The 23063-nt window shown below is 40.7% G+C and overlaps 1 protein-coding gene across 4 annotated transcripts in view; it reads right to left on the reverse strand.

Moving 5' to 3' along the window:
* Positions 1 to 21932, reverse strand: part of Hcfc2 (host cell factor C2) — a 38604-nt gene extending 16672 nt beyond the window's left edge. For all 4 annotated transcript variants that reach the window (XM_055627849.1, XM_055627848.1, XM_055627847.1 and 1 more), the window contains exons 1-9: positions 21761 to 21932; positions 19947 to 20095; positions 18367 to 18527; positions 13364 to 13572; positions 12545 to 12629; positions 10768 to 10874; positions 10473 to 10661; positions 3597 to 3764; positions 3020 to 3072 (exon numbers count right to left, since the gene is read on the reverse strand). In XM_055627849.1, the coding sequence (XP_055483824.1) occupies positions 3020 to 3072; positions 3597 to 3764; positions 10473 to 10661; positions 10768 to 10874; positions 12545 to 12629; positions 13364 to 13572; positions 18367 to 18527; positions 19947 to 20095; positions 21761 to 21923 (1284 nt within the window). In that variant the 5' untranslated portion in view covers positions 21924 to 21932. The remainder of the gene's footprint in view (positions 1 to 3019; positions 3073 to 3596; positions 3765 to 10472; positions 10662 to 10767; positions 10875 to 12544; positions 12630 to 13363; positions 13573 to 18366; positions 18528 to 19946; positions 20096 to 21760) is intronic.
* Positions 21933 to 23063: the final 1131 nt, after the last annotated feature.

Here is a 23063-nt window from a genome sequence, read left to right on the forward strand (position 1 = left end):
CGAAATAAGATTCTCAAAACAACAAAAACCTTACCAAAACATAAAACAGTTAAAATTATATCCCTAATTTTTATAGAATTATTCTTTAAACTAGCATTTTAAGATATATTTTTTCACTTAATCTCCATGTTCCAAAGACTGTATTTTTAGTTTAGCTTTTTCACATGGTGGCTAACATTACAAGTAAATACTCATGTAACACGGGCTAGGCCATGAAAACTGCTCAGTTTAACACTTTATGAACAATTTATAACTGACTGTGTGTATAATGTGTGTGGGTGCACATATGGCATGATTGCAGAGGATATCTTTATGCAACCAGTTCTCTCCTGCTGCTGCTATGTGGGTACTAGGATTGAACTCTGGTGGTCTGGCTTGCACTGAAAGTTCTTGACTTACTGTACCATTTTGTTACCTCCTATTCAATTTTTAAAAAACAAATCAGACACGCAGATGAAAGATCTGATGACTCCTAAAAGAAAAATTTCAGCAAATGAATTATTCTCTATGAATGAATTTTCTATATAAATATTCAATATATTAACATCAATATTATTTGCTATTAAATAAAATTTGGTCAAAAACTTTCCTAATGGTAAGCCTGGTTGTATAGACATGTAATTACAGTTACTTAGGAGACTGAGGCAGAAGAGACAGGGAGGGGGAAAAGAAAGATTATGTAAATCTTTTCATATAAAAATATTTTTATGAAAAACAGCACACACCATCTAATCAGCAGCAAATTTGCTTTTATCTCTAATGATGGTAAAACTGTATATATACCAAATAATTATTTTAGGAGCAATTTGTCAGGCTAGGGAGGTTACCCAGTTGATAAAATACTTTCAGTACAAATATGAGGACCTGGATTCAGTTGTCTAGAATCCAAATAAAAATTCATGTGAACAAGCTGCATAAGGTGGAACATCCCTGTAACCCTTGTGCTAAAGGGGTGGAGACAGGAGGATGGATCCCGGGGGCTTGCTGGCCAGCCAGTATGGCTGAATTTACAGACTCAGGTTCAGAGAGAGACCCTATCTTAACACACATGGTAGAGAATGACTGCAGAGGACCCCTGATGTTAAGGTGCTGTCTTCCATGTGTTCTTACACACACACACACAATACATTTACAATTTATTATTAGCAGATAATTGTCATTTGTATATTTTATACTGGATTGTGCAAAATTTTCTTAAGACAAAAAAGAAGGTGGGTATTGTGTGTTGAAAAAGTTTAGGAGAGCCTGAACTGGAGCATGAAGAAGGGCTCCAGGAGACCAAAAAGAAAAAGACGAAAAGAGAATGCTGGGATTTGAATATAAATTAATTAAAATAAAGAAAAAGATGAAATGAAAAAGGGAGGCAGCTAATGGCGGGAGCAGAAAAGTTGTATATGAAGGAACAACATTAATAACATACATATGCCTCATCTGGAAAGAAGTCGTCATTGTAACACAAACATCAAGTACAACTCAACTAAAAATATTTCCAGGATGGAGGAGAGGGGAGAGTCGAGGAGGGATATGTCGTCAAATCTTCCATTATTTTTTCTGTATGTGTGAGTGTGTTCATGCATGTGAACATCTCTGCACATGTGTGTGGACACTAGAAGAAACCTTGGCTGTAGTTCCTAAGGAATGCTGTCACCTTGTGTTTTCAGTCTCCCACTGGCCTAGAATTTGCCAAAGAGGCTTGTCTAGCTGGCCAGCGGGTTCCCCCACCCCTGCTCCTACCTCCCCTAGTACTGGGATCACAAGCACTCGCCACCGCTCCAGTTTCCTCATCTGCTCATCAAATGGGAGTGATGAAAAGCTAGAAGGTAAAGGCATGGTGGAGTAAGAGTTTTACCTATTGTTCTGCTTTGTTTGTGTTTTGAGACAGTGTCTTATTATGTAGCCCTGGCTGTTCTGGAACTTACTTTGTAGACCAGGCTGTCCTCAAACTCATAGAGATCCTCCTGCCTCTGCCTCCTGAATGCTGAGATTAAAGGTGGGCTACAACACCCAGCTAGAACTTCATTTAGAAGACATAAGTAGATACTAAAAGAAAGCTGGAATGGTTTAAAGGAGTTGTTTTAAGCAAGATCCAAGAACAGGAAGGGGCAACTGTATTATCTAACATGGTATACACAGACACACATAACATGCAATATTCATGACACATGTATAAATATATAAATATAGTCTATTAAAATAGGCTGCTCACAAACTGTATGAGCAAAACTTGTAGTATCTCCTTCCTGAGCAACTACAGTATTTCTCATACTATTGACTCTCAGTCATGCTCAGAACAGGACTATACCTCATCCCTTCCTGTGGAAAGGATCACTGCTATCAGGAGCAGTTTCCCAGATGAAAATAATGAATTTTCAGTAAGCTCAGCCATTAGCTTATACAAATACTTACCATAATCACTTCATACAGAACAAGTAAACTCACAGAAATTGTTCGGTTTGGCTACTGTTATTCTTTGGTAAATGAAATACACATTAAAATATGAAAATGTACTTAAATCCTATTATATAGATTCAGAACAAATACATGTGTGACATCTAGGAATGTCACAATATAAACATATAAAAGAATTTTTTGGTTGAAAGCGGGTTTCGTGTAGCTCAGGTTGGCTCTGAACTCAACAATATATCGTAGGCTGGTCCTGACCTTCTGAACCTTCTGGCCCACCTCTCAAGTGCTGGGATTACAGGCATGCACCAGGCCTGACTATCTTCAATGCAACTAGACTTTTGAATTTAGGCTCTGTCATCATAAGCCTGTGGAACCTAATTTTCTCCTTTTATTTACGTGGTGCTAGAAATTCAGGGTTTATGTATGCTGCAAGCACCCTAACACTGGCCTCCATCCCCAGCCCTGTGGACAGGGCTGCCTGGACATCTCAGAGATGAGTCTCACCTGAAGTGAGGAATAATGACCCTTATTCAGAGTAATATGCAAAAAAATTCAATAAAAACTGGGACTAAAGCCATAAAAATGCATTTTTATCACAGATGCTTCCACTTACACTGTTATGAAGAATGCTATTACTGCCTTGTCTGTGAGGGTCCATCCTGCCTCCTGTAGGGATAAGAAAGTTCACACTGATATGCTCTTAATTAGCATCCATAAAATACATTGTAAATATTTTAAATGTGCATGTTAAAGATTAAAATAACATCTTTATCCAGTGTATCTGCTTTCTTAATAGTTTACTTAATAGTTACTGAAATCCTTCCTGAAGACTGTAACAAGTTTAGTTACTTTCCAAGGACCTGTTCAATTCAAAACACTTTTGGAAAAAAGATACAAACAGTGAAATATTTCTGAAAGCTAATTAAAAACACGCCTGGAACTCAAGTACTATCAGTTTTAATAGTGCACCAGAATGAACCCTATGTCCTATGTTCTGCCATATCAGATAGTGAGATAAGCCAGGGTTCAGAACTGAAACTCAAGAGAGATGGCTTACAGCTATGTACCAGGACATCTTAACATTCATGCACTTTCCTGAGCCAAGCATAGTCACAGGATTTTCTGCAGTGTGTTTACAAAGCACATTAGCATTCCTAAGCATGCATTCTTAAGCATGACACATATTTTACCTAGCATATCTGGTGCTGCTGAAGAGTCAGACGATGCAGCTTGATATGGCAAGTCAGTATTCAACTGCAAAAGATAGCCCTCAACTGTAGGCACTTCATCCCACTTGACATGGAAAGAGTTGGTAGTAGCTTTGATCAGCTGGACTTGTGATGGTGCTGGAGGTTTCTCTAAAGAAAAATATTCACATAATGCCTTTAGTTTCAAATGCACCAATAATTTGCCAACAGTTTTGGTGTGTAGGAGCTTTGAAAGAACACCAGCAATGAACATTGCACCTGTTTACTGAATATACTTAAACAAAGCTTAGATCCAGTCAAATCAAAGTAGTTTTCAGCTCTGATGTATTTAGTTTCTTATATAAATAAACAATCTAATACCAAACTACTTGAGTAATTAGATTCAGAATAAAAAAAGAATGTTTAAAAATAAAAGGCTGAAGGTCTATCCTGAACATGATTAATCTCATCTAAAACCCTAAGGAGATGTGAAAAAGTACTATGTGAATTACTGCTTTGTTATTTTACCTTTAGAAATTTTATTTTTTTTTAACTTAAAGAACTGATCTTCAACCAACACCAAATATGGTAGAAATACTGCTGTTAGCAAAAATAACTTGGATATTTTTTGAAATTTTAATAGCCCTTTAACAAAATCAGTATTACCAAAAGCATATCACCTTGGTATAAAATATTGCTACATATTTCCACAACAAGTAACAGCCTGTTAAGATCTGAGATCAGGAATATAGTAGCTTTGGTCCTGCCTTCTCTGGAGCTCCACAACTGAGAGGAAGGATGTCCAAGCTCTGCACAGCTAAGAAAATCCATCTCTGGGATTTGCAGTCTACAAGCCTGTGGCTCAGCCGCCCAGAGCAAGTCCATTATCTACTTTATTTAAAATATTTTAATCATTATCTTACATATATAGGTGTTGGCCTTCATGTGTATCTGCACTGTAAGCATGTCTGGTGCACAGAAGCCAGCAGAAGGTGTTAGACCCCGGGAACTGAGTTACAGATGTTAGTGAGGCATGTGGGTGCTGGGAATTCACTCTGGTCCTCTGCAAGAGCAGCCTGTGCTCTTAATGGCTGAGTCATCTCCAGCCTCAAATATATCTTTTTACTAAGGATCAGTAACATATGGCCAAGAGGCCATAGCCAGTGCAAGCTTGTTTCCTAAACAAGTGTGCTGAAACACAGCAGGACACATTTGTTAATGCATTTTGCCTACGGTTACTTTCATGCTTCAAGGTGAGTTTGTAGACCCATATGGCCTTGAATACTTAGTTCCTTCAATTCCGTATGAAGTCCTCCATTATCCCATTGATAATCCAAGCTATTTATATTTCTCAAAGTAAAGAAAAGTAAACATTTGGAAAGTCCAGGGAGTAAAACAAACACATATTAAGGTAGAAGCTATAGAGAGAATTTTTTAAAATGTAAATCGTGAAATAAATTTCTGAGAAACTAAACAATCTGAGTTTTCAGCATCAAAAGCCTACTGAGTACTCAGCACAACAGATTAAAAATAGATCTCCAGCGGTGGGTGGTGGCATACTCCTTTAATCCCAGCACTCAAAAGGCAGAGGCAGGCGGGTCTCTGGGAGTTCGAGGCCAGCCTGGTCTACAGAGTGATTTCCAGGATGGCCATGGCTACACAGGAAAACTCTGTCTTGAAAAACCAAACCAAACCAAACCAAACCAAACCAAACCAAACCAAACCAAACCAAACCAAACCGCCAGATCTCGAGAGCTGAAGAGATGGCTAGAAACACCTGCTATTCTTCCAAAGAACCTGAGTTTGCTCCCCAGCACACTTCTCAGGTGGGTCACAATCATTGTAGCTCCCACTCTGGGGGATCAGATGCCTCTGGCTTCCACAGGCACCTGCACTGAAACACTAAAATTCAGACATACCTACAAATAATTCAAAATAATAAAAATAAAACTTCTTTGAAAAACAAACCAAACTCTCTGAAAAGCAATCTGGCGCTTTCTCAGAAAACTGGGAATAGTTCTACCTCAACTATTACCACTCCTGGGCATATACCCAAAAGATGCTCCACCATACAACAAGGATATTTGCTCAACCATGTTCACAGTGGCTTTATTCGTAATAGTCAGAAACTGGAAACAACCCAGATGTCCCCAACTGAAGAATGGATACAGAAACTGTGGTACATTTACATAATGGAATACTACTCTGCCATTAAAAACAAAGAAATCATGAAATTTGCAGGCAAATGGATGGAACTAGAAAAGATCATCCTGAGTGAGGTAACCCAACCCAGAAAAACACACATGGCACTTATAAACAAACATTAGCCATATAGTACAATATAAACATACTACAATCCACAGACCCAAAGAAGCTAAGTAACAACGAGGGCCCAAGGGAGGGTACTAGAATGTCACTAAGAAGAGGAAATAGAATAGACAGCAGAAGTGGATGAAGAGAGGGAACTGGGCAGGAGATGGAATGGGGAGGGAAACAAAGATACGGATCAGATATGGGGAAAGTGGGGGGTGGGGTGCAGGTGAGAGGGCTGGGAACAAGAAGAGAAATTGAGGGGGAGGCATCTCTTTGTCAAGCTGGAGGCCTGCAACAGGGTAGGCTCCTGGGAGGACATGGATGTGACTCTAGCTGAGACCCCTAAGTGGGGGGTGGAGGGAATGGTGACTGAAGTGACCACCTCCTAGCCAGGCAGTGGAGGGAGGGAAACAACAACTCATTCAAAAAAAACCTTTGATCCAAAAATTACTCTGCCTACAAGAAGTGCAGGAATAAAGAGGGAACAAAGACTGAGAGAATGTCCACCTAATAACCACCCCAACCTGAGACTAACCCCGCAGTGGAGAGCCAGCCTCTGACACTATTAATGATGCTCTGCTGTGCTTGCAGACAGGACTAGCATCTGGGAGGCTCCAGCCAAGGCAGATCATCAAGACTGATGCTGGGACTAATAGCTAAGGGATGGGGCAGAGTTCTGGAGGTCCTGTGGAAGTGTTAGGGGAAAGATGGAAGGACTTCTAGGGGACAGGAACCTCACAAGAAGACCAATAGAGACAACCCAGACCCATGGGGGCTTACAGAGACTGAGACATCAACTAAGAAGCATGCATGGTCTGGACCTAGGTACCCTGCACATAACGTGGCCGATGGGCAGCTTGGATCTTCATGTGGGCTACCTGGTGAGTGTGAGAGAAAGTGTGTGTGTGTGTGTGTGTGTGTGTGTGTGTGTGTGTGTGTGTGTGTTGGGAGAGGGGGCTGTTTCTAACATGGATTCTATTGCCTGCTTTTGGATCACTTCCCCCAGGCAGGGCTGCCTTTCCTGGTTTCAGGGGGTGAGAATATGCTCAGTCCTAATGTGACTTGATGTACTGGGGAGGGGTGATAGAGAGGGAGGGCACTTCCTTTTCTGGGGGGAAAGGGAGAGGAGAAAAGAGAAGGAGAAGGGGGTTACTGAGAAGCATCACAAAATTTAAAAACTACAAGAATAAAAATAAGAAATTCTAAATGCTTCTAGAGGCAGGGGGTGTAGGAAAGTCAAGCTAAAAAGAACCAAAAGTTGAGCTACAAAAATGGTTCAGCAGTTAGGAGCATTGGCTGCTCTTCCAGATGGGTCAATGCACAGCTCCCAAATGGCAGCTCACAACTGTCTGTAACTCCAGTTCTAGGGGATGTGACACCCTCACGTAGACAAAACACCAAAACACATAAAATAAATAAATCTTAAAAAAAAAAAAAAAAAAAACCTAATCTGAAACCTGGAAAAATGTAGGGAAGATACCTCAAGTCACCATGTAGTTGTCACCACAACTAATAACAAGAAAGCAACTAAATTTAAAAAATGGGCTGAGCATAGAGAATTTTCAAAAGAGGAAATAAAATGGCTAATAAATATTTTAAAATATGTTCAACATCCTTAGCCATCAGGGAAATGCTGAGATTCCCTGAGATTCTGTCTTACCCCAGTCAGAATGGTTTTCACCAAGAAAACAACAAACACTGAAGATGATGTGGGAAGAAACAATTACTCACTACTAGTGAGAATGTAAACTGACACTAGCATTATGGACATAAATGGGGGGTCTCAAAAGGCTACAGATAGACTTCCCACCTCGTCTAGCTCTATCACTCCTAGGCATCTACCAAAAGGACTTCACATTCTGTTACAGCCATTCTCCTCAGCTATGTCTACGGCTGCTCTATTCATCATGTCAAGGAAATGAATCAGACTAAATGTCCATCAATAAATGAATAAATAGTGAAAAAATGGTACACACACAAAGAAAAATAGAATTATAGTTTGAAAAAAAAAATAGAGGCGGGCTGTAGTTGTGCAAACCTTTAGTCCTAGCACTCGGAGGTAGAGGCAGGCAGATCTTTGAGTTCGAGGGCCAGTCTGCTCTATAGAGCGAGTTCCAGGAGAGGCAAGGCTATACAGAGAAACCCTGTCTTAAAAAACCAACCCCTCCCCCAAAGTCCTCCAAAATAGATGAAAATGCAAACTATGAATGAGTAGGCAAGGCTCAGGAAGACAAGCTCACGCCTCTCCTGCAGGACTTGGTCTCTAGCCTCCATATCACTATATGGAAATCTGTGTAGGATGAAGAAAGAGAGAAATATCTTGTGAATTGTGTTACATGCACATATTCATATGTATATACATGTATATTCCTAAACATAACCTGCTCGGTCTGTAAAAAGGTACTTGTATATATTTTTTCAGGGCTGACCATTCTGTGTGTTGGATAAAAAACCAACAACAACAACAAAAAACCAAAAAACTGGTGTGCTCTATCCCCTGGGTGAGGACTATTTCTCACATTCTCATCAGTCTTTAAGACAACTCCTGCACCCAAGGCTCAGGGAACACTGCAGATGAGGAGACAGGAAGATCATAAAAGCCAGGGGGTCGGGGAGTTTGCTTTGGAACTATGTCTCCCAGCAATGTCAGGAGCTACACCCATGAGGTGTCACTATCCTAACTGTATAAATATGAGCTGAACACACGCAACAACAATCAACACGCCAAAGTCAAAGCAAATACTATGAGGCCTCAATCCTACTCAAAAAACTACAGGCAATATAGTTACTTTTAAATGAATAGTGGTGTCCAAGGCCTTTAATAAAAAAAAAAAAATTACAGATCCAGTGGTTTCTTTTAACCCTTTAAAGGTACATATCTTTTAAGTAGAAAATAAAAATTGATATATTCCATAGAGAAACTTTTATACATACTTATTTTTTCTTATAATTTTTTATGTTTAAGCTTATCCTTGTATTATTCATGCACTGGCTAGTTTTATGTCAACTTGACACAAGCTAGATTCATCTAAAAGGAGCAAACCTCAACTTAGAAAATGCCCTCATAAAATCCAGCTGTAAGAGCAATTTCTTACTTAGTGATTAACAGGGGAGGGCCCAGCCCATTTCGGGTAGTGCCATCCATGGATTGGTGGTACAAGGTTCCACAAAAAAGCAGGCTGAATAGAAACACAATGGTGGATCAATGGACTCAAATAGAAGACCCAGAAATAAACCCACACGCCTACGGATACTTGATTTTTGACAAAGAAGCAAAAACCATACAATGGAAAAAAAACAGCATCTTCAATAAATGGTGCTGGTCTAACTGGATGTCCACATGTAGAAAAATGCAAATAGATCAATATTTATCACCCTGCACAAAACTAAAGTCCAAGTGGATCAAAGACCTTAACATAAAACCAGACACACTAAACCTGTTAGAAGAAAAAGTGGGGAAGAGTAATGAACTCATTGACACAGGAGACAACTTCCTGAACAGAACACCAACAGCACAGGCTCTAAGAGCAACAATCAATAAATGGACCTCATGAAGCTGAAAAGCTTCTGTAAAGCAAAGGACACTGTTGTCAGAACAGAACAACAGCCTACAGACTGGGAAAGCATCTTCACCAACCCTATATCTGACAGAGGGCTAATATCTTGAATATAGAAAGAACTCAAGAAGTTAAAAAGCAACAAATCAAGTAATCCAATTTAAAAATGGGATACAGAGCTAAACAGAGAATTCTCAATAGGGGAATACTGAATGACAGAGAAACACTTAAAGAGATGCTCAACATCCTTAGCCATCAGGGAGATACAAATCAAAATGACCCTGAGATTTTACCTTACACCCATCAGAATGGCTAAGATCAAAAACTCAAGTGACAACACATGCTAGAGAGGATGTGGAGAAAGGGGAACCCTCCTCAATTGGGAGGATGTGGGAATGTGAACTTGTATAACCATTTTGGAAATCAATCTGGTGCTTTCTCAGACAATTAGGAATAGCGCTTCCTCAAGATCCAGCTATACCACTCCTAGGCATATATCCAAAAGGTGCTGACAAGCCTGACAGGGAGTAGCATCACCTGATAAGACATCTGCTCGCCCCCACTTTAAAACTTTTGATGAAACTATTTATAAATGCTCTAGAATGTCCTTCAATCTGAGGTTGTCTGGTATTTTTCTACCATTGTACTTGGGATACAGGAAAGTACCAACAGGGGTGGCATATTTCTTGCTACGTGTTTTTATCAGGGTATAAGTGATAGGAATAAAATTTGTCACTAGTTGTTACCAATCTTAATCTCTTTAGGTGCTTGCAAGGCCTGTTCAGTAGAGTGAGAACAGTTTTCTCCCCCCATGCTCTGGGAAGGCATCTTTAAATCCACTCTACATTCAAGGAGAGAGGAATTAATATACTCTTCAGCGTGGTGAGTAGTTCTATATTTCTTCCACTCATTTCTAATTGTAAGAGAAAGAGGAAGTTATATTCACTTTGTCTTTGAAAACAGATACTGAGTTCCTATGGGTAGAACTTAATTAAGTACTCTTACCTACCAGTATCAAGATACCAAAGATCCTTGCAGCAGACTTGGCTATTAAGTGCTTTTTTGTAGCCATCTCTTCCACTCCAAAAATACAAACGAGTGCCAATTGCAACAGCACAGTGTCCAGCTCTTGGTCTCGGCCTTGAGTTTTTCTTATCCTCCTGAGAATCTGACACTAGAGTAGTCCACTCTGCTGTATCTAAAATGAAAGGCTTTCCATGACTCTGCTATTGCTTGTAAGCAGCAAAGTAACAAAAATTAGTTTTTCAGACATCGTGTTAATGAGTAAGTTTCAAAAGACTCACCTAGATTTAGGTAAGAAAATGAGCTGGTACATCTCCATTCACAATCATGAGGTGAAGTCTCAGTACTTTCACCCTTGTGTGGAATCCATCCACCAAAAATGTACATCCTAGACAACAAAAGAAAACCAAAAACCTACAGTAAGTGGTTTAATTTTACTTTTTGACAGAAATACTAAGAATGAACTTAAATTTATTGGTTGACTTAAAACTTTAGAACTACTCACTCGCCACAATGTAAAGGTAGTATTATATAAATAAGAAAATTATTTTAAAAGGGTGGTAGACGTCTGAAGTAACAGGTACTTAGGAAGCTAGGCAAAGAGGGGGTTTATTTGAGCCCGAGTTTAATTAAGGCCACACAACAACAACAAAAAAGTTGACGATTTAATAAAGCACTACTAACTCAAAATTATACTGTCAAGTAAGTTGAAGTGAAGAATGTCTGAACTACAATCTTGAAAACCAGTGCTCTAGGTAACACAGTAAGACAAGTATCCATCTACCTGTGCTTCCTGACTGCAAGCAGTGACTTCCCCAAAATGGTGGACTATCATTTCAAACTACAAGCAGAATTAACCCCTTTCCTAAATTGCTTTTGTCAGAGAATTTTAATCATATCAACAGAGAAGTAACTAAGACAGTGGCCCAAAAAGATGAAATTTCAGGTAACTTTGGTCACTGCTATTACTTAAACGTAGCAACTTTAAGCCTGGTGTGGCTATGCCTATAGTCCCAACTACATGGGAGGCTGTGGTAAAATCATGCCTGAACAAGCCCGATGGTGCAGGCTTACAATTCAGCTACTCAGGGAGGCTGAAGCAAGAAGATCACAAGTTTGAGGCCTGCCTAGGCAAGTAAGTGAAACTTAGTCTTCAAATTAAAAAAAGTTTGGTGGTGTAGCTCTGTAGTAGGACACTTACGAGATATGTGTAAGATGCTCAGTTCAAACTCTAGCACTGTTAAAACGGATACATAAATAACCTTAAACTTTTCCCCAGCACCCAAAGGTTCTTGTGTGAGAATTCTGAGTGCTTGTGAGAAAACTCCAAGAAAGCAAGAGTCTTGTGACCTCAGTTTCTTCAAAACACAGAACTGTTCTTGGAATGTGTTTTCATGCTCCTCCCAGGTGTAGCAGATAGGAGTTTACTTCGGCTGTTGTTATTCATATGCCTGTATGGAAAAACATGTTCTTGCCACATGTGGCTTGTCCTTGTGGTTGAACACCTTGCTCATGTGATTCTTCTTAACCTCACAGTACAAGCTGTCTGTGCTCTGAACAGAGAGGCTACTGCATGAGATTTTAGTCGCCCTTCCTCTTAGGCCCCGCTCTCCCACGTTCATGCTGCCAATGAAAAAAACAATTCTTTTAAAAATGTTTTAAGATATATTTTATTTTGTGTGTGTGGGTGCTTTGCCTGCAAGTGTGCATATGCATCGCAGGTGTGCCTGAGGAAGCTAGGAACTGGGGTCACTGGTGGATGTGAGCCACCATGCAGATGCTGGGAATCTAACCAGACAAACGACAAGGCAGCTTGGCAGTACCTGCTGACACTTAGGTCCTCTCCATGTCAGGAAAGGCATGTGAAGCTAAGTAAGTTTCACAGATAGTATTAAAAGAAAGCGGTGTAGAGGCGTTCAGCTCCCACAGACTTCAGCTGTGATCAGCGCACGGAGGTACTGTTAAGTCAGGTAATCTGAGAAAGCAGCATCTTGACTTTGTCTGAATTTTCAAGTTGGTAAACATAACAATAAAAAAGCAAACAAAAGAAAGCCGTACTTGTTTCCTATAACACTGGCTGTGTGAAGGCTTCGTGGAAGTGGTACTGTGCCTTTAGTTTCTGGTTTGGACCATGACATAGTTTCTAGAAATAAAAATAAGCAAATCAGGACCTTGATCTAATAATAGTGAATCATCTCATCTCACTTTACACTCTTAAAAACAGAACAAAAGAAGTACTTATCAAAATAAAGCTAAAATATTGCAAATCAGTTACCTGAATTTCATCTTAAACATTTCCACACCACAAAAACTGCCAATCAGAAATCTATTTTCATTTGAACTTAACATTTATACTGAAGAGGTGTGTTTTCAGCATCATTAACTTTGAGTTATAAATATTATTTCTGAGTTTTACATTTTAAATAAGACAGCCAAAGATGGGAAGCATATTTCCAGTGACTTCTGTAATCCCTTCAGACAAAGCTACCCTGAAGTTTCCCGCTGGTTAGCAATGTTGTGAAAGCCACACTTCCCAAAGGCAGGAGGACAACCATACAAATAAGCAAGCCAACCAGACACTTCTCTGAGTAAGAACGGGTACTACTGACAATTACACAGGGCAATAAGCATAAAGCTGGACTGTTCTAGACAAACCAGGACCTATGGTAATGTCAAAGGAAACACAGGAAAGTTAATACCATAAATTGAGCATTCACTTGTTCAAAATGATTGATCATGTCCCAGCTGTTCCTAAGACTATAAAGGATGACTATAATCTTAGTGCAACTTGACAACTATTTAAAACAAAAATATTTTAAATACATTTAAATTTTTCTTTACCAATCATAAGAAATTCCTGAATCAAATTAAGATTACCTAAATCAAGCTGCCATAGGTCATCCAGCCGAGCACCGCACATTCCACCAAAAACATACATCTTAGGACTCCCAGAGTCTTTTTTACAATATATAATAGCGGTATGGGATTCTCTTGGAGAAGGTACAATGCCTTTGGTGGCTGGAATGCTCCAGCCCACAACCCCAGAACCATGCTGTAGTTCCAACTCATAGAAATCATTTAAATACCTAGGGTATCACAAAAGAAATGAAGATGTTCAAATTGTATATATGTTGTATTTTCTCTTTATTTTGGTTCATAATTATAACATATGCTAGCCACACAAAGTGCATAGAGTTTGCAGCAGGAGGACCATAAGTTCCAGGTCAGTATGAACCACACAGAAACACAGTATCTCAAAAAAGGAGGAAAGAAAAAGAAAAGGGGGCTTAAGAGATGGCTTAGCAGCTAAGAGCATTGACCACTCTGGCAGAGAACTCAGTTGGGTTCTTAGTAATGACATCTGGTGGCTACAACCACCTGAACTCCAGTTAGAGGATCTGATGCCCTTTTCTGTTCTCTATAGACACCTACATGCACATGGTGCAATAAACTCAAAATATAAACACACACACAAACATGCACGCTTTTATTTAAAAATGTCTATCAGATGCTTATTGTAAAAAACACTTCACAGAGTACAGAAAGGCACTAAGCAAGCATAACTTTGATACTCATTCATTACGTACACGTTTATCAAACTCTACTATGTCCCAGTTACCTGTTACGATTTAACAGTGAAGATATTAAACATCTGGCCAAAATTCTCATCAATGACAACAGTGATGGCTTTAAAACACAGTCCCAAATATCTGACATTCTTTCCCTCAGGAAATAAGGTTCCTCTCCTCTTTATTTTAGGATGGTCTGTGACTGAACAAGGTGTGTAAAGGCTGGGCTGTAAAAGGCCAACATATTCTTACTATAACACTGCTTGCAGAACTCTCAACCACCTTCTGAGAAGGCCACCTGGGTATCTGGGTATATAGCTCAGTTGGTGGAGTGCTTGCAAGTACGAGTCCCTGAGTTCAGTCTTCAGCAATGTATATCCCAAGCACGGTGGCACATACCTATAATCTCAGCAGTCAGAAGGTATAGCAGAATGATTAAAGTTATTCTTGGTTACAGAGTCCAAGGCCAGCCAGGGCTATATGAGATCTTGTCTCAAAACAATAGCCATATGTAGGTATGTTAGGTGATAGCCCAATTGAATCTGTCCTTCAGCTACCTCAGCTAACTATAAGATGTGGGGATAACCACCCAGCTTTTCCACTATAGGGTCCAGCCATCCCTTCTGCACCCTGATTTCCTTATTTATAGAATTTATGAGCACAATAAGTCATTATTTTGCATCATTAGTTTATTATACAGCACTAGATAACAAGAACAATTATTTTTTAAGATTTATTTATTATTTACACAGTATTCTACACTGCATGTATGCCTACACATCAAAAGAGGGCACCAGATCTCTCTCTATAGATGGTTATGAGCCACCAAGCAGTTGCTGCGAATTGAACTCAAGACCTTTGGAAGAACAGCCAATGCTCTTAACCGCTGAGCCATCTCTCCAGCCCAACAAAAACAATTATTATGGACAATTATTTTGGCAAATATTTGAAGACATTGCTATATAGAATAAGTACTGCTTTGCAACCTTTTTAGCACACTATAAATGTCATAGCAATGTCCTAAAGAGAGTCTTTAATTTAGAAACTGGCATTAAACTTGCCTTAACCAGCTTCTCTTCTGGAAAAACTGTCATTAATCTGTGACATATTTTTTTTAACACAGAGACTTTTGGTTTTTTTTTTGTTTCTTTTTTTTTTGTTTGTTTGTTTTTTGAGAAAGCATGTACATGTGGTATCATGCACTTGGGCTTATATGTGTGTACATGTGTGAGCAAGAGGATGGTGTCCCTCTCAATCAGTCTTTGCCTTTTATAGTTGAGGCAGTCTGTCCCTGAACCTGGAACTTGGTTTGTTTTGGCTAGTCTTGCCCAGAGTTTTCCTGTCTCTGCCTCCTTTTAGCTGGGATTACATGATGGCCTCTATACACACTCAGCTCTTTATTTGGGCTCTGAGCATCCAAACGCAAGGTCCTCAAACTTGCATGACAAAAGCTTAACCTGCTAAACTATCTCCCAATTCCAAAATGTCATTTTTAACAACCAATTCAGCTTCCTAATAGTTTACTCAAGTATGAGAGGAAAAACCAAAACATTTAGAACATAAAATTCAAAGTCTAGGGACTGGAGAGATGGCTCAGTGATTATGAACACATACCACTGTTCCAAAGGATGTGAGTTCAGTTCCCATCACCCACTTCAGGTGGCCTACAAACATGTGTAACTCCACGCCAGGGAGCACCAACACCTCTGGCCTCATTGGGCATTAACACCCGTATGCACACACCCACACAAACACTCCTAAGCACACATAATTAAAAAGAAGCACTTACAGCCTGTGTGGCAGCACACACCTTTAATCCTACTACTCCCAGAGCAGAGGCAGGCAGAGTTTAAGACCAGCCTTGTCTACAAAGCAAGTTACAGGACAGCCAGGGCTGTCACACTGAGAAATTCTTTCTTGGGTGGGATGGGAGGACTTCTAAAAGAGGCGTGCTGAGATATTTAAGGGTGATGCTGCACAATGCCTACAACTTTGAAGTGTGTGTGTGTGTGTGTGTGTGTGTGTGTGTCCATGGGTATTTTACTCCTTTAACCTTTGTAAATGTGAATTGTTTTGGGTGAATCAAAGAAAAGAAAAAAATGAAAGAAAAAAAATGAAAGAAAAAGAGAGGCTGCTGAAACTTCATATATGTTTCAGTGACTTTATATAATGATCAAATAACACGGAAGTCCATATGGCATTTATACCAACGATAACAGCAAAATACCAACTTGTTCCCAAAATGACAAGACAATTTCAGTTTAAGTGTGATAATTTCTGAACAGCTAGTGAAACAGAATTAGAAGATATAACAAAGGGAAAGAGAGAAAAACAATAAACCAAAATAAAATGTAAAAAGGGAGAAATAAGGAAAGTACCACATACATAAAGTATTTAGTAAAACAGTTATTTAAAAAGACCCACCCTAGCACTGCAAAGATAGCTTAGTAGATAAGAGCACCGGATGCTCTTCCAGAGGACCCACACGGAGTCCACAACCAATTGTTCCAGGGAATCCAAAACCCTCTTCTGGCTTCTATTTGCACCAGACATACATGTACAGACACACATAGAGACAAAACATCCAAACACATAAAATAATAAACATTTCTAAAGATCCACCGTAAGCAATGTCAAACAAAGCAAAAAGAAAAATAATAAATGTACATCACAAAGATCAAGTTTTGTTTGTTTGCTTGCTTGTTTAAAGACAGGGTCTCGCTATGTAGACCAGGCTGACCTCAAACTCACCAAGTGTGTCTGCCTCTGCTTCTCAAGGGCTGGAATTAAAAGCATAGCCATCATACCCAGATAAGATCAAATTTTAGCATAAAAGAATTTCACAGGCATGATGGATCACACCAGCAATCCTAGTATTTAGGAGACTGAGATAGGTGAATTACTGTGAATTTAAGGCTAGCCTGAGCTACATATTGAGTCCCTGTCCATAAAAAGAAATGACAAAAATTCCTAAAATCAAGATAATGGCCAACCGAGCCTGGTGCAGTGGTACACACCTGTAGTCCCAGCACCAGGGGAAGCAGAGGCAGGAAGATCTCTGTGAGTTTGAGGCCAGTCTGGTCTACAAAGCAAGTCCAGGACAGCCAGGGCTACATGCAGAAACCCTGTCTCGAAAAAAAAAAGAGAATAAAGGAAGGAAAAGAAGTCCTCCCCTATCAGTGGACTTGGGGAGGGGCATGCATGCAGAGGGTGGAGGGAGGGATTGGGACTGGAGGAGGGAGGGAACCACGGAGGGGGTAATACAAAGTGAGTAAAGTGTAATTAATAAAGAAAAATAAAAATAAAATCATGTAGCTAGTTCTAAAAAAAAAAGTGGTACATTATTGTGATAAAGTTGACAACATATTTATTTTTTGTTTTTTTAAACTTTAAATTAAATTCTTATTAATTAATTCAATTTACATCTAAAAAAAATAGAACAGGTTGGCCTAAAATTCACAGCCTGCCTACCACACCTACCAAAAATCTATTAAGAATATAAAAAACAGCCCCCCATGTTATTTTTTTTGTATTGTGTTGGTATAATGTTCTTGTGGAATGTATACAATTTACCCTTGTTCATTCACATGCTGATTTCTCTCCCCCACTCTCTGGTTTCAATCCTGACATTGCATCATGATGTTTATTCTAAGCATCACCTGTCTCAAGTTTGTGTAAACATGCTACCATTTGTTCTCTGTATTTTCAATAAAATAACCAGCCAGTGCTGTGCAATGGAGAGAACAGGGTGGGACATCCTGGTCCGGAGGAGAGAAGGAAGCGAATAGGAGTAGGAGAGAGAGATCAGCAGGACAGGACTTGGAACCATGAGGAGAGATGAACTGGACCTAAAATATGACTAAAAGCAAGTATAATGGGTGAAATCTTAATGGTAGGAAACTATGAGGGCTTGGAGATTTAGGATGGAGTAACTATTGCCCAGCATTGTGCTCTAGGTTAATTAAATAAATCTTAGTCTCTGTGTGGTGATTTGGGTATACAGCTGGTTTAGGAATAACCACTGTTTAACTAAAAGATAAAACAATAGTAAATATTAATAACCCACAACAGTATTTGTGTATAACTCACTGAATATAAATTATAGCTCAAGACAAACTAATACACTGGCATAATCAATTATACAAGAATCAATTTAACAAGATGATTTCTGATTAGAAATGACAGTTTGAAAGTACTTTCTAAGGACTGAAAAACACAAATACATAAAAATGTGTTTAACCTTATAATAACTAAAGATAAAATACTTTAACCTAAACCCTAAATAAGCATTTGTTCTATTAAAGAGCATACCTGGGAACATTATTATTTGAATCTTCACTTTCATTTGCCAGGCCACCAAACAAATAGCATTTGTTACCATATAAAGAGAAGCTATGTCCAAGCCGAGGACAAGGAGGTAAGCCAGAAGGAGGAGGTTGGGGTTTCACTTTTTTCCATAACCAACGACTTGCCTAAAAAACAAAACAAAACAAAACATTCCTATAAAAGCAGGAAGCATTTTTATTTCTATACTGTCAACAGTGAAACACAATACCAACAGACCCAACGATCCAATAAGCTCCTCTGGAGAACATTGACAAGCAAGTGGCTAACTTCTGTTTGTTTATTGAGACAGGCTTTCACGTATATAGCCTTGGTTATTCTGGAACTCACTGTGTAGACGAGGCTAGCAAATAACTCAGAGATCTGACTGCTTCTGCCTCCCAAGTTGTGGGATTAAAGGTATACGTCATTATGTCCAAAAAAGTGGCTACTTTCTGAAATTAAAATGTAGGTCTTAGTAAGGCTTGCTATGGTAATCCCAGAATTCGTGAGCCAAGAGGATCCTTGTCTACTGACTAAGTGAAATTTGTCTCACAAAGTAATAGGTATATGCGTGCATATGTATTTGTCAGTACATATTCAGGTGAATCCTCTATATACACAGATTTCCATAATGATACACTAAGCTTATAATAATAATATCACTTCTAATTTTTCCAAGTGAAATAAGTATTTATATGTACAATTTTAAGATTAGATATAATTCATGAAATCTTTCCTTTAGATATTAGGTAATTTATTTAATATTTATTGTTAATTATAATAATTATGTTATATTAATTGTTATAATAATCCATGATTTTTTAATATTTAACCTTTAAATTAAAAAAACTCAATTAACACATCAAACTCCAAAATGTATTTTTTGGCCATGAGAATCTTCTCTATTTGAGATGGTTGCTTACTTGGAAATAAGTACAACCCATTTGCATATGCCAAGTGGTAGATACCCTCACGATCATGGATGGCCCTTGAACAAAGCCAGAACAGTCAACAAGGACTGACTCTGGTTTAGTAAGCCAGTCACATTTAGAAAGGGTGTATGAAACTATAACCTCTCTTTGCATGACTATGGGGAATAATTATGACTGTTAAAGGAAACCATTCTTTCATAATGAGACACTAGTTTTCAAAACATGGTCTAGATAGTAGAAATGTAAATGTTCAGGCCACAAACAGTACTGACTCAAAAAACCCAGGGGCAGGACCCACAATCTGTTTTTAACAGTTAAGGGGGTGTTGTGCTGTAGGCTGAGGGACCAGTGCACCAACATGTAACAGCTAAACACGTAACTGTCCCTAAACATGTAACTGTAAAAGTACTGCTAAAGGCCAGATACATTTAGGCTGTAAATACCATTCCAGTTATAGGGCAAGACATTAGATATTTTGACTTGTCAGTGAAGTGGAAACACTTTCTTTGAAGCTATGAAATGTAGAACATCTGTTACTGTACCTGTGCTAATAAATTATTTTTCAATCTCTTAAAAACTATGACAATTTCATTAGCACCTCAGCCTGAAATAATAAATGTGAGATACACTTACCTGTAACTCGTAAAGCTCATTGCTGTATCTTCCGTATTCAACCATGCCCCCAAATACTAGTATTCTAGTGCCGTCACAGACAAATCCATGGGCTGCGCAACCTGGAGGGATGTCTCCTCTAACAGCTGGCAGGAACCACTGATTCGTAACTAGTTGTAAAGAATAAAATTAAATTAAAACCAGTTATAACAAGTCACCACACTCCATGAGTCTGACAGATATGTCAAAGAATAAATACATATAATCAAAGTATATGTGTATATATACATACAAATATCCAGCTTATATTTCAACAGTTCTCAACTGGGGATTCTTTTGCTCCCCCAAGGATACTGATTTTGCAATGTCCAAGATAATTTTTAGTTGTCACAACTGGGATGGAGGTGCTACTACCAAGTCGTGGGTTGAGCCTGAGATGCCAGCATCTTACTACAAGTTAGCACTTACAGCCAAAAATCACCTGTCCCAAAATGTCAAGAAAGCTGCTGTTGAAAATCCAGATCTGAGATGAAAGGAGAGGAGGTCCTTCCCAATCAGTGGACTTGGAAAGGGGCAGGGAGGAGATGAGGGAAGGAGGGAGGGTTTGGGAGGGAATGAGGGGATACAGAGTTAATAAAATGTAACTAAAAAAAAAAAAAAAAAAAAAAAAAAATCCAGATCTGGGGCAGGCAATGGTGGCGCATGCCTTTAATCTCAGCACATCAGACAGTTGGATATCTGTAAGTTCAAGGCTAGCCTAGATTGCAGAACTAGTTCTAGGACAGCCAGGGCCACACAAAGAAACCCAGTCTTGAAAAAGAAAAGAACACCTGATCTGCAACACTTAGCTCCTGGAAAAATCTTGGTGAGTGTCATCCCAATTACAGAGGTGAGATTTAGAAAGGCTTGGTAACTTTAATGCTGAGTTTGAACAACTGGCAAAGCAAGATTCAAAACAAATCTAATTTCTTCTAAGCCCAGGGTATTTAAACTATGCCAAATCAAATACTTTTTAAACTTTTTCTGTTGGAGTATTGGGGAGGGTAGCAAAAAGGGTCAAAATTTCCAAAATTTCTCCTGCTATTTTTAGCACTTAAAACAAAGAGGACTGTGAAAAGTTGTTAGTTGTGAACGATATCGATTCCAAATTCGGTAACTAGTCACTAGTTTCCTATGATTGCTAGACTACTTACAAGTGGAGAAATTAAAATTCCAACCGGCACGAGGTCAAAGCCTGGCCCCCTCCCGCTTGACCAGCGACACTTCGCGCACCGCAGCAGTGCCTAAGCTCTGACAGCCCTCTTTGCCAGGACCAGTCCAGAAGAGCGGAGCAGATTTCATACATCAACCACGTAGGGACCGGTCCGGTTTCACCCACAACCCCCTTCCCCGCTAGTTTAGAGAAAAGTCTCGCCGGCTTCCGCCTGAAGCTAAACGGCCAGAAGGCCTCCCCGCCCCTCGGAAGGCAAAGACCACCGAGGCCCGGCTCGACACTGTTTTTGACGCTGGCGGGATCTCGGGCCCTGAAGTGACCGGCCCTGGCGGGGAGGCCCAGACCGTGGAAGCCGCGGTCTCGCTCAGGTCCGCGGGGAGGATGGGCCGGGGTGCCTCGATGTCTAACCGCGGAGTCCCGTCCAGCCCGCGGGCCCGGGAGAAGCGAACCGCCCAGCCGCATTCCGCGAGCCCCGGCCGCCCAGCCGCACTCTGCGAGCTCCCCGGCCGCCGGCCGGGCCGAGGAAGCCGCTACCCCGCGGTGACAGCTGTCAGGCCCGCGTCCGTCGCGCCTCCCCTCCCCCTCCGAGGTGCCGAGGCGGGGTCGCCGAGCCGCCGCCTACCCGTGTTGTAGACGTGCAGCTCGTCCGCGATGCCCTCGTTGCCCCCGCCGAAGATGATCATCAGCTCCCGGATGGCCACGGCTCGGTGTCCGTGCCGGGCGCGGGGCACCGGCCCAGTGAAGGAGGAAACCCGCCTCCAGTTAAGGAGGCTGGGAGCCGCCATCTTCCCAACCCCCGCCCCTCGGCCCACAATGCCCCGCGCGCCACAGGCCCACGGCTCGTGGGGAGGGCAGGCACCGCCCGCAGCAGCGCGCAGGAGGCCCGGCACGTGACCCACGGCCCCGCCCCAGACCTCGGCGACGTGGCTCTCGGGGCGCCGCCAAGATAGATCCCCTCCCGCCAGCCCTGCCTACCCTCTTCTCCCGTGGCTTTCCGCAGGGTTTTCCGGGAGGACTTACAGCCTCGTCCTTTAAGTCCACTTTGAGCATCTTCCGTTTGGACGCGTCACACCCTCGAAACCGTCACCACAGGCCCTGGAGAAAAGCTGCCTTAGAGGTCCCAAGTGCTGGGGGCCCAGGGAGGGCCTAGGGCAAATCTGTCATCCCACAGGGAGGTCCCCCAGACTGCAGGCTCGCCGACCTGGACGGTGGCACCGATCAGATCTGGAGACGACAGTCCTCAGCAGCAGAAGTTAGAGCCCCCAAAGATGATTTTGGTTCGTTCGCTTTAAGCAGGGGCACTACTTGTCTTGTTGCTGTGACAAAATACCCTGACCAAAAACAAAAAAGAAACAAACCTTCGAAGGACCGAGGGTTTGACTGGACTCACTGAGAAGCCAATGAGGAGGCTTAGCTGGAAGGGACTGGTTGCATTTCAACCGCGGAGAGCCACAATACTGGAACCCAGCTGCCTTTCTCATTATTCAGTCCAGGATGGCAGCCCAGGGAATGGTGCCACGCACATTTATTCCCACCTTAATTAAACTAATCTAGATAATCCCTTATCGGCCTGCCCACAGGCTTGTCTCCTAGGGTAAATTAGATAGTATCAAGTCCACAATATTGACCATTGCAGCAAGTCATTGCTAGCTAACACTGACAGGTTTCTATACCCAGACGTTAGAATCCTTCTAACTGTTCAGTAAGGTTGGTACTATTATCTCCCCTTTGTGCTTGGGGAAATGAGGCATATGCTACATAACCTTGCTCATGTATACACAGAAAAGGACTCCAGGCAGGATTCGAACACGGCTTCTAATTTCATGGCTTCCAACCTTAAGCACTCATGTCCCTGACAGTAGCCATTTACAGCCCTTAATCCCACCCCAAATGCCGTGCAGTTTGATTCCATACTGGATCACAAA

This window comes from Psammomys obesus, unplaced genomic scaffold (assembly GCF_907164565.1).
Source record: "Psammomys obesus unplaced genomic scaffold, mPsaObe1.curated_primary_1811, whole genome shotgun sequence".
Taxonomy (NCBI): domain Eukaryota; kingdom Metazoa; phylum Chordata; class Mammalia; order Rodentia; family Muridae; genus Psammomys; species Psammomys obesus.